This window comes from Sphaerodactylus townsendi, linkage group LG15, assembly GCF_021028975.2.
Source record: "Sphaerodactylus townsendi isolate TG3544 linkage group LG15, MPM_Stown_v2.3, whole genome shotgun sequence".
NCBI classification, from domain to species: Eukaryota; Metazoa; Chordata; class Lepidosauria; order Squamata; family Sphaerodactylidae; genus Sphaerodactylus; species Sphaerodactylus townsendi.
The window spans coordinates 31,703,427-31,715,085 of NC_059439.1; the positions used below are offsets into that span (position 1 = coordinate 31,703,427).

Consider the following 11,659-nt stretch of genomic DNA (forward strand, 5'->3'; position numbering starts at 1 on the left):
CTCTTCCTCTTCCTCCTCCACCTCCTCCTCCTCCACCTCCTCCTCCTCCACCTCCTCCTCTTCCTCTTCCTCCACCTCCTCCTCCTCCTCCTCCTCCTCCTCCACCTCCTCCTCCTCCACCTCCTCCTCTTCCTCCTCCTCTTCCTCTTCCTCCTCCACCTCCTCCTCCTCTTCCTCCTCTTCCTCCTCCTCTTCCTCTTCCTCCTCCACCTCCTCCTCCTCTTCCTCCTCTTTCTCCTCCTCCTCTTCCTCCTCCTCCACCTCCTCTTCCTCCTCTTCCTCCTCCTCCTCACTATTCTTCACTCTTTGCCATGTTTGACTTGAGGCCTCTTACCTTCCAGCTCCCTGCAGCCGCTCCGCCCGCAGTGTCTCCGCCCCCTGCTCCCGCCCGGGTGTCCTCCGCGCAACTGCCGGTGGTGTCGTCTGTCTGCCCCAGCACCCCCGTCTCACCCACGCAGACGTCCCCGGCCCAGCCCAGCGGGAACCTGGACAGCATGCTTGTCATGCTGGAGTCCGACCTCAGCCGCCAGGGGATCTCCACCACGGCCAAGGGGCTGTGCGCATCTTGCCAGAAGCCGATGTCCTTGAGGCAGGAGTGGAGATTCCCCGGCTTTCTGCAAGAGGCCGGCGGATAGAGAATAAAGAAATGGGAGAGAGATAGAGGTGAAGGTGGGCTGCAAATGGCCCGTGGAAGCTGGTGGCTATTTTTGACCGCTGCAGAATCCTCCCAGGGAGCGAGCAAGCTGCTTCCCCTGGCCATGGAAACCTTCCAGAAGGCGCCGGCCTTTCCTGGGCGCAGCTGGACCTGCCAAAACTGCCAACTCCACCCGGCCCCCGGATCCTTCTGTCCATGGATGGGGCTGTCTTAGCAATTCTGGGATCCTGGGCAAAACTGAAGGGATCACTGGAGGTCCAACCACACAGTTGAACCCTCTGTATCCCCAAAGAGGTCAGGGAGGGCTGGGTGCTCCGAGGGATGATTCTTCTTCCTCACCGGAGACCCCTGACCCGTTCTGGAGGCTCCATGTGGCTGAGGAGGGAAGACACTCTTGCAGGCTCCGCGGCCTTTTCCCTCAACTTGGGCTGCCATCTTGCCCTGTCGGAGTGTCATTGGAAGTGGCTCCAATGGAAGTCTCACAATACTAGAACCAGGGGGCATCCATTGAAAATGCTGGGGGGAAGAATTAGGACTAATAAAAGGAAACACTTCTTCACGCAACGTGATTGGTGTTTGGAATATCCTGCCACAGGAGGTGGTGATGGCCACTAACCTGGATAGCTTTAAAAAGGGCTTGGACAGATTGATGGAGGAGAAGTCGATCTCTGGCTACCAATCTTGATCCTCCTTGATCTGAGGTTGTAAATGCCTCAACAGACCAGGTGCTCCGGAGCAGCAGCAGCAGAAGGCCGTTGCTTTCACATTCTGCATGTGAGCTCCCAAAGGCACCTGGTGGGCCACTGCGAGTAGCAGAATGCTGGACTAGATGGACTCTGGTCTGATCCAGCAGGCTAGTTCTTATGTTCTTATGAAGTGATGGAGGTGAAAGGGGGGCTCTGTGCCCGGGGGGGTGGAGCTGTTTCTTGCTCAGCCCTGATGAGGGTGGACTGTGAGACAAAAATGGCCCTGGAAGGGACCCTTCTCCCAGCCTCGTCTCCCAATGGGGCCCCTGCCCTTGTTGTCTCACATCTGTTCCCCATTCCCTGCTGCCGTGAGACCCTCTCAGGAGTATGCAGCTGAGCCGCAGAGCCTTGTACCCCTTCTGTTTCTTCTGTGGATCACAATTCCCTTACACAATACACATGGGACACACGAGAGACAGTGTGGTGCTTCGTTTTGGTTGTGATAGCCTGAGGTACGTAAGTATCCCAACACACTTGGGATGGTGAACCTGGCAAGATGATGTTAGGTGAGGGTGTAATCGCTCTGTTTGCTTTGGCCCATGAGGTTTCTGGGAGGTAAACATAACATGGGGTCAGTGGTGGGATCCAAAAATTTTAGTAACAGGTTCCCATGGTGGTGGGATTCAAACTGTGGCGTAGCGCCAATGGGGCTGGGCGGGGCACGACAGGGGCGTGGCCGGGCATTCCGGGGGCGGGGCATTCCTGGGCGAGGCTGTGGCAAGAACGCAGCCGCTGCGCTGGTCCTTGGGCGGGAAACGAATGCACGCAGGCACAGGCTGCCACGCACGCTGGCGCACCTCCTGCTAGACTGCTTCAAGTTCTGCGCGCTACTGCTGAGAGGAGGGGCGCAACTAAGGCAAAAATCACGTGGCAAAACCACCAATTAGTAACCCCCTCTCGGCACACACAAATAATTAGTAACCTACTCTCGGGAACCTGTGAGAACCTGCTGGATCCCACCTCTACTTGTACCCCTTCTGTTTCTTCTGTGGATCACAATTCCCTTACACAATACACATGGGACACACGAGAGACAGTGTGGTGCTTCGTTTTGGTTGTGACAGCCTGAGGTACGTATGTATCCCAACACACTTGGGATGGTGAACCTGTCAAGGTGACGTTAGGTGAGGGTGTAATCGCTCTGTTTGCTTCGGCCCGTGAGGTTTCTGGGAGGTAAACACGACATGGGGTGCAATATAATCCAGGCTGAGCCTTGGAGACAAAGCAAGGAGATTCCAAGCCTAGAGAAAGGGACGAGAGGAGCAGCGAAACTTCCGGAAGGCGGGCATCCATTTTGTTTCCTCTTCCTCAACCTGACGGTTAAATGCATCCTTTTTATTATTATTATTTGGCTATCTGGTGTGTCTTCCCTCTTTGCCAAGGTGGTAACGGCCCTGGGAAGCACATGGCACCCGGAACATTTTGTCTGCACGCACTGCCAGAAAGAAATGGGAGGCAGCAACTTCTTTGAGAAAGATGGTGCCCCTTACTGCGAGAGGGACTACTTCCAGCTCTTCTCTCCCCGCTGCGGCCTCTGCAATGAGCCCATCCTGGATGTGAGTTGCCCCAGCTCCCCTTTTAAATCCTTCCTCTCTGTTGCACCCCACACAACTTTTGGAAATGTTTATTTTGAACTAGTTGAATGTGCGTAATAAGATTCTCGTGAGAGGTTGCAAATGGAATGAGTGATGGAGGAGAGCAGCCTTAGATATTATCTGCAGGATTGGGAACTGTGATAGAGGAATCCGGTTGAAGCCAGCATTGAGGACTTCAATTGTTGTGGTGTGCAAAGATTATTTTGGATGTCACAGGAGTTCGGGCAATGGGGTGGGTTTCCCTGGCTGAGATTGGGGCAGTGTGATGGTCCATTCTCCTTTGCCCTCACAAGCAGCAGCAGAAGAAGAGACTAGACCAGGAGTGTCCAACTCTGGGGCTTCAGATGTTCATGGACTACGATTCCCATCAGCCATCCCAGCAGGGGCTGATGAGAATTGTAGTCTGTGAACATCTGAAGCCCCAGAGTTGGAAACCCCTGCACTAGACATTTTGCACTGCTCTAATCTCAGGGAGATTGTTCAGGGAGTGCGCTCGGGCTGGGTTGAGGGTGGCGGGCCTTGGAAATGCAGTGCTGTAACCAGTGGTGGGATCCAAAAATTTTAGTAACAGGTTCCCATGGTGGTGGGATTCAAACAGTGGCGTAGCGCCAATGGGGCTGGACGGGGCACGACGGGGGCGTGGCCGGGCATTCCGAGGGTGGGGCATTAATAATTTTTCAGTTACTGTAATAAACTCTTACTGTAAAAAAAAGTTCCTAATTTCCAGCTGGTATTTTTCTGTCCACAATTTAAACTCATTATAGCAAGTCCTATCGTCTACTGCCAACAGAAACAACTACTTCTCCTCTAATTGACTGCCTGTCAAATATGTAATACTTTCAAATACTTAATTTTGTTTCTAGAAATCAAAAGAAGGATACTTTCCTTAAACAAGGAACTTTACCATATTTCTAAAACATGTTTTTAAAACAGCCCAACAGGGAGAATGATCCCGTTTTCTACCTTCGCTAACCAGCCACACAGGAAACAACAGGACTTTATGATTTTTGGACCTAATGGAATTTCTAATGGAAAAGCAGACCCAATTAGTAACCCCCTCTCGGCACACACAAATGATTAGTCACCCACTCTCGGGAACTGGTGAGAACCTGCTGGATCCCACCTCTGGCTGTAACATGGAGAGCTGAAGAGACATCACTGGCAGGTTACGGCTTCCTAATTTGATTTGGTCGTGTCTCCCTCCCTTCCTCCCTTCTGCCCCATTCAGAAAATGGTGACCGCGCTGGATAAGAACTGGCACCCGGAACACTTCTGCTGCGTGAAGTGTGGGCAGCCATTTGGGGAAGAAGGTGAGTATGGAGGTGGGCCTGGCACGGCATCTGGGAGGGTGGGTGCGTTCAGGCAGGTCATTCAAACAGGTCATGATAACATTTGGGTAATATTGTGTTCATAAGGTTGCTTGGAAGATTTCTGGAGGTTTGGAAGAGGTGCCTGGGGAAGGGAGAGAGCTCAGTGGGGGTTTGATACTCTAGGACAGGGGTAGGGAACCTGCGGCTCTCCAGATGTTCAGGAACTACAATTCCCATCAGCCCCTAGTTCCCATCAGCCCCTAGTTCCTGAACATCTGGAGAGCCGCAGGTTCCCTACCCTGCTCCTAGGACAGGGGTAGGGAACCTGCGGCTCTCCAGATGTTCAGGAACTACAATTCCCATCAGCCCCTAGTTCCCATCAGCCCCTAGTTCCTGAACATCTGGAGAGCCGCAGGTTCCCTACCCCTGCTCTAGGACTTCCATTTCTCCTTGACTCCATGGTGTACCATAGAGTCCACCCTCATTTCCTCCTTGGAACTGATCTTTTGTAGTCTGGAGGTCAGTTGTAACTGCAGGAGAAATCCAGGCCCTGTTTTGTGTACGTGTTCACAAGTCTAGTGACTTTCATTTTATCTTCTCTGACTTTTATGCGTTGCCTTATAGCCCCTCCACAGGATCTTTTAAGGGCTGGGTGTCATGATGTATCTTCCAATTGCACGACTGGGAGCGATATCCCACGCCGCCAGGCCACTTTTGCATGAAACCATAGAGATTGGGAGGATTGCTAGAGTGTCCGAGTGGCCTGCAATGTCGCTTTCACACAACCACAAGTTGACATTGCAGCATTGCCGTAATTAGGACCCCCCCTCCCCAGACTGGCCAACCTCATCCCATCCCCATGACAGATCACCCCTAGGGGGCGCCACCCACCCTATATATTCAGCTGATCCTCCTCCGGGTCACCATGTGTCGCCCCCTGCAGGTTTTCACGAGAAGGACGGGAAGCAGTACTGCCGCCAAGACTTCTACGAGCTCTTTTCCACCCGCTGTCAGGGGTGCAGCCAGGCCATCTTGGAGAACTACATCTCTGCTCTAAATGCCTTGTGGCATCCAGAATGTTTTGTCTGCAGGGTGAGTGTCCTTGTGTGCTGGCGCACCGTTTGTGTGACATTTTGGCAATCCCGTGTGGATGCTTTCCAGTGACGTAGAAAGGAAACTTCCCCTAAGTATGTGAGTACCAAAAACTTGATGGACTCAGGCCCCTTCCACACATGCAGAATAATGCACATTCAATCCACTTTCACAATTGTTTGCAAGTGGATTTTGCTATTCCGCACAGTAAAATCCAGCTGCAAAGTGCCTTGAAAGTGGACTGAAGGTGCATTATTCTGCATGTGCGGAAGGGGCCTCTTAGCGGCTTCAAACTATAGTAAGTTAAGAACCCTTTTCAGGACTGATAAGTTGCAAGAAAGTGTAACCCCCATGCTCAGAATGGGTTGACCCAGAAAGGGGTGGAGACTCAAAGCAGCAGAAGGCTGTAGAGCTCATGTAGTTTGGAGGAGACAAGGCTACCAGACTCGGACCTTGATTTGGGATGGAGACTCAAAGCAGCAGAAGGCTGCAGAGCTCATGTAGTTTGGAGGAGACAAGGCTACCAGACTCGGACCTTGATTTGTCTAAGCCCTTAACACCTTGTTAAGGGTTTTTGTGGTTGTAATGGGTGAGAGTTCTCCTGAAAACCTTCATCATGTTGAATCCTGTTCACCAAGCCCTTGGGGTCTTCAGGAGCCAACCCACTTGCAAAGAAGAATTGGACTTGGCATTATCAGAAGACTGTAAACATAAGGACTTGAAATGAACAGGACCTTGAAGTGTGATGTTAAATGTTGATGTTTGATGTTATATGTTAAGAAAGTAAACCATTTTGTTTGTTTTTTTAATTTGTTGTTGCAAACTCATTCCAAGTTCTGCCCCACAGAACCCACAGATAGAGGTTACAAAAGCACGGAGCTAGAACAGAAGGCAGGATGGGGAAAGACTCGAGGTGTGGGAAAGACACTTGAAAACATGAGGCTCAGCAATTTGGTGTGACTTTCAGGACACACTGCTGCCGTGCAAAGAACATGTTGGTCTGCAGCCAGCTATGCCTGTTTCTTGTTTCCTTAAATGTCTCTTCTTCTCCCCTCTCCAGGAATGCTACACACCCTTTGTGAACGGGAGTTTCTTCGAGCATGGTGGCCGCCCCTTCTGCGAAATCCACTATCACAAGCAGCGAGGCTCGCTCTGTTCGGGCTGCGAGAAACCCATCACCGGCCGCTGCATCACGGCCATGGCGCGCAAGTTCCACCCGGAGCACTTCGTCTGTGCCTTCTGCCTCAAGCAGCTCAACAAAGGCACCTTCAAAGAGCAGAACGACAAGCCCTATTGCCACCCTTGTTTCATCAAGCTGTTTGGGTGACACGGGGGTGCCTCAGCCCTGCCACGGCCAAACCATGCCCACTTCCAACGTGGGAGGGAGGGGAGGGCCCACAGATCTCAGCCTTTGATTTAAGCCGCGCCCCTTCCATTTGTGGGAGGGGCCTGTGCCTTATGGGCTCCACCCCGTGCCGTCGGAGCCACCGCACCATTGCCAAAGCCACGCCTCTAGATAGAGCCACGCGCAAAACCAAACAAGGTGAGAAGCAGGATTTCATCCGTGCCTCCCACTCTACTCAGGAGCTATTCCCTGGTCACGACAGCCCCGCCCCATCACACGCTGCTTTAAGCCACACCTCCACAAAGCCATCATTTCTGACAGGAGGCAGTGCCTTAAGCCACACCCCCACAACCAGCTGGTGATGTCATCCAGGTAGGAGGCAGGGACTTAAAGGAGCCACACCTTCCCATGATTCTACGCAATAGCATGGAATGGGGCATACCTGAGCCACTCCCCCCGCCCATTGGCAGCGCCTGCCCCAGAAGTCAGAAAGCCATTCAGGGTGGAATTGGCAGAAAACTTCACTCCCTTACACCTTACCTTACAATTTTCACCCCAATAATTTGCTAAAACCCTCTTAAAGCACTTACTGTCCTTACAATAACAAGCATTCAAAGGGGAGGCAGGCAGGGGAGAGATAACTTCCCTCACCATTTTTTGCCGAGATTCAGAGTGGGTTTCTGTGGAAACATCTTGGATCCTGGTTGTGTGAGTAGTTTGGGGAACCTGTGCAAAGACTTTCTTCCGTCATAGCTCCTAAGGGACCAGTTGAGAGCGGAGATGTGAGCTGGAAGGCCGGCTGGTGTCGAGGAACACGGCGTAACGTATTTCCCCCTCATAGGCTGTGGTTGAACAAGCGCTGGATTGCATGCCGCGGAACAGCGTCTGGGTTTTGTTTTTAATTTGTGGTGGGGAGAGGATGCAGGATAATTGCTTACCCTGCAGGCCCACTGTCAACCAAAGCAAAAACAACAGCGTTTATGTTTCTGTGTCCCAACGGAGCCCGATGTCTCTGCTCTTATTCCTGCCACCAGAGTTCTACACTAACCTTCTACCCCGTCACTGCTGTACATTATATAATAAAATTCACATATAAGAAAGAGAAATCTGTCCAGGTATTATATTGCTGTATAGGGTAGCCTCCACTGAGAGAATAAAAACGGGGGAGGTAGTCAAGTCTCTGTTCGAGGAATCATTTTTCTGTGGACAGATGCTGTCGTCTTCCATCCAAGTGAAAATCAGCGAAACAGAAGTTGGTTCCTTACCCAGTTTGGAGATCCAGGCTGCATGATGAGATGTAAAATCGGTGCTTTATGGTCCTGGCATCGCGGCAGAGCAGACTTCCGCCCCAGGCGGTGGTTCTATGCCCATGGTGGCGAACCTTTGGCACTCCAGATGTTACGGACTACAATTCCCATCAGCCCCTGCCAGCATGGTCAATTGGCCATGCTGGCAGGGGCTGATGGCCAGTCACGCTATCAGGTATAAGGATCCACCACCACTGTTCAATAGCTAAAGTTGCCATCTCCCAGAACGTAGCTGGCACCATGAAGAATCCAACTTCTACGTCAACATTTTTACTACTGGATTTTATTCAGCCCGCGATCCCCATGAAATTGCAACATTGGGTTTTATTTTTAAGTGTTACTGCAATGTTGCTGTTTGCACAATATTGGAAAGTGCGCCCATTTTCCTCCGACAAAGGATTATTTAGAATGACATGAAAGTTGGCAGTCTACTCAAGACACACTATGAGGTGTTACAAAAAACACTGAGATTTAGTTAGGGGTGTTAGCATATATTAGGAATGTGGGAAGGCTGGCATGGTATGAACCATCTTCTAGCTTTTACCCTCTTGTATATTTAGGGTTATAGTTATCCTTATAATCATTCTTCATATTATTGAAGAGGTAGGGGGATGTAAACAGTGGTGAGATGCAGCCTATTCGCATCTATTTGATAGAACCAGTAGCTAACTTTTTGCCTAGTTCAGAGAACGGTTTTAATCTCACAAACTGAGTCCTTTCCGAACCGGTTGTTAAATTATTTGAATCCTACCACTGGTCACGTTCCCATAGGGATTCCCATGGGGGATCGTTATAACGGTGGATGGGAATCATCATAATCGGCGTGGGAAAGGGGGAACACAAGGGGGGGTCGGCGCTTGTAATTCATGACTTTGGCCACCGGAGGGCAGCAGCTGCGTACCTGGTGGCCAAAGTCGTGAATTACAAGCGCAGACCCACCCACCCCTTGTATTTCCCCTTGCCCACGCCGATTAGAAAGATACCCATAGGGATTCGCATAGGGGACCATTATAATGATGGGGGATTGTGGATTCAGAATTACTAACCCACGGTGTGGGTATTACACCATTCCACCCTCTTTCTGGCAGATACATTTATTTTGCACACCTTACTTTTTAATTTTTTAAAAAATGGTGCACATGACAGCACATACCGGGATCTAACTTCAACGCAAAGGAGAGCTGTATATAGCTGCATCCCTCAACACAATTAGAAATAAGTAATAGTGGGACAGAGGTCAACGTTAAAAGATTGAAAAACTGAATAGGCATTTCTCCCTTACACCTTGTGGGTCCTTGTTTCTGAGAACGTATTTAAGTCATGAAGATTCTGCTGCCTAACAGTTTAGCGGCACTCAAATGAAAAGATGGCTCTTTCACATTACCAATATTTAATGACATCTTCATCGGGAGCAATTATTTATTAAAGTAAAGGTAAAGTGTCCCCTTCAGTCATGTTCGGCGCTGGGGTACCTCTGCAAGCAGTGATTTCATAGGCAAGCTGTTTTTGTGGGGTAGTTTGACATTTAGCTTTCCCTGGCTATTCTTTTACCCCTAGCTGTGTACTAAGGTACTCATTTACCGACCAAGGAATGGCTGGCCTGGCTGGAGTTGACCATAGGTAGCCAGCTGCCAGGGATATCTGACCCACAGGGGCTCGAACTCCCTAACCATGTGAGTTGGCAGGTGTGCAAGCATTCACTTGCGAAGTACCACAGCAGCGGCTCCTAATTATTGATTACCTATTGGTAATTAAACCCCCCATTTCCTCATTTTTACAACAGGGGTTATATGTATTCTCAGTCTAAATAAAATTATTTTCCTCAACTGCAAGATACATCTACAAACCTCCTGGACATTCAACTGTAATAATTCATGCAAAAAAAGCTTGGGAGGCATGTGGATTATACTGACCTCTGAAAAACACCACGAATACCCTAGAAACACGCCCCCCCCCCCCCCCGTGCCTCTTTGCGCCCCCACCAACATATCCTTCTCCAGTTCCTCTTCCACAACATCCCCCCTTTGCTTTCACCCCAAGGACCAAATAAAGAAGAAGAAGAAGAGTTTGGAGTTATATATCCCCCCTTTCTCTCCTGTAGGAGACCCAAAGGGGCTTACAATCTCCTTACCCTTCCCCCCCTCACAACAAACACCCTGTGAGGTAGGTGGGGCTGAGAGAGCTCCAAAACCATTCGACTTGCTTCTGCTTCCTGACCAGAGTTGAAGGAGCCCAAGATTTTCAGGGGCTGTATAATCCGAATCACATTTAGCAAGCAAGGGGCTTTTCCTGGCTGAAATCGCCTGAACTCGCCACCCAACTTCCATCTCTAGATTGGGCTCCTATATCTCTGAAAGTTGCATGGCAGACAGAAATACAACAAGCAAGGCTTTCCTTATCCCTGCATTTCTAGGCAAAGTGGAACCTGCTGAATTTCTGCCTGTCAGATCTTTGACAGAAACAGAACACACAACTGGAATCCATATTTATTATGGGTGTATTTGGTAACGAGAAGGCGAACGAAGGGCAGACCATACAGGTCTAGAAGAGACAAATTTTGGTTGTGGTAAATAAAAGGTTGTGTGGTCCCACACTTCACAGCAGAAAAGAGGATCTTCTCCATCCGATGGTCCGTAGAAGCGGGAAGGGGAAAGCTCTTGGCTAAGCGTACAGATACAGCTGGTTTCTCCAGTATATTATAATCCTGGAGAGAAGAAAGCGTTCTCATTAACCCCTGCTAACGCTTTTGCCAGAACTGAGTGACCTGCAGGTTCCCGTGTCAGAGGAACAAACTCATGACACAAAGTTCCCTTTCCAGAGAAACGGTTGCAACTGGGTTGAAGGTGGCTATTTCTACTCACACACCAACGATCACTACGAATAGCACTCCGCCCATGCACAGGACAATGGCGACTCCGTCCGTGTGAAGGCGTATATTAGGTCCCAATTTAGACTGGTCCGTAGAAGGAGACTGGGCATCAACTGAACGTACAGATCCCAGATTTTGTGCATGAAAATTTTGTCACTAATACTGATGAACTAAGACCTGGACCTGTTGACCTGAGTGTAAATAATATTGCTGCTGGAACAGATGTGTCACCCTAGGCGTTGTCTTGGAGGAGGCATTTTCCTCTGCACGAACTTGTGTTTTCCAACAGGACAGATGCCACCCAAGTTTTTGTAAACAATAAAAGGTAAAGTCACAACTGACTCATGGCAACCCCATGGAGTTCTACCTCATAGGGCAGTGGTGGCGAACCTTTGGCACTCCAGATGTTATGGACTACAATTCCCATCAGCCCCTGCCAGCATGGCCAATTGGGAATTGTAGTCCATAACATCTGGAGTGCCAAAGGTTCGCCACCACTGTCATAGGGGTTCAAGGACAAGAGATGTACAGAGGTAGTTTGCCTTTGCCTTCTTGTGTGAACAGCAGCATTAAACATAATTAGAAAAAGGAGAAAAGTTTGGATTTATATCCCGCCCTATCTCTCCCGTAGGAGACTCAAAGGGGCTCACAGTCTCCTCTCTCTCCCCCCAACAAACACCCTGTGAGAGTACTCCAAAGAACTGTGGCTAGCCCGAGGTCACCCAGCTGGCATGTGTTGG

At 50.0% G+C, this 11,659-nt stretch overlaps 1 protein-coding gene across 1 annotated transcript in view; it reads left to right on the forward strand.

Moving 5' to 3' along the window:
* Nucleotides 1-7,849, forward strand: part of TGFB1I1 (transforming growth factor beta 1 induced transcript 1) — a 28,488-nt gene extending 20,639 nt beyond the window's left edge. Inside the window, exons 9-14 of the mRNA XM_048516740.1 lie at nt 342-623; nt 721-949; nt 2,536-2,957; nt 4,225-4,306; nt 5,250-5,398; nt 6,459-7,849. Of these exons, the coding sequence (XP_048372697.1) occupies nt 342-623; nt 721-949; nt 2,536-2,957; nt 4,225-4,306; nt 5,250-5,398; nt 6,459-6,725 (1,431 nt within the window). The 3' untranslated portion in view covers nt 6,726-7,849. The remainder of the gene's footprint in view (nt 1-341; nt 624-720; nt 950-2,535; nt 2,958-4,224; nt 4,307-5,249; nt 5,399-6,458) is intronic.
* Nucleotides 7,850-11,659: the final 3,810 nt, after the last annotated feature.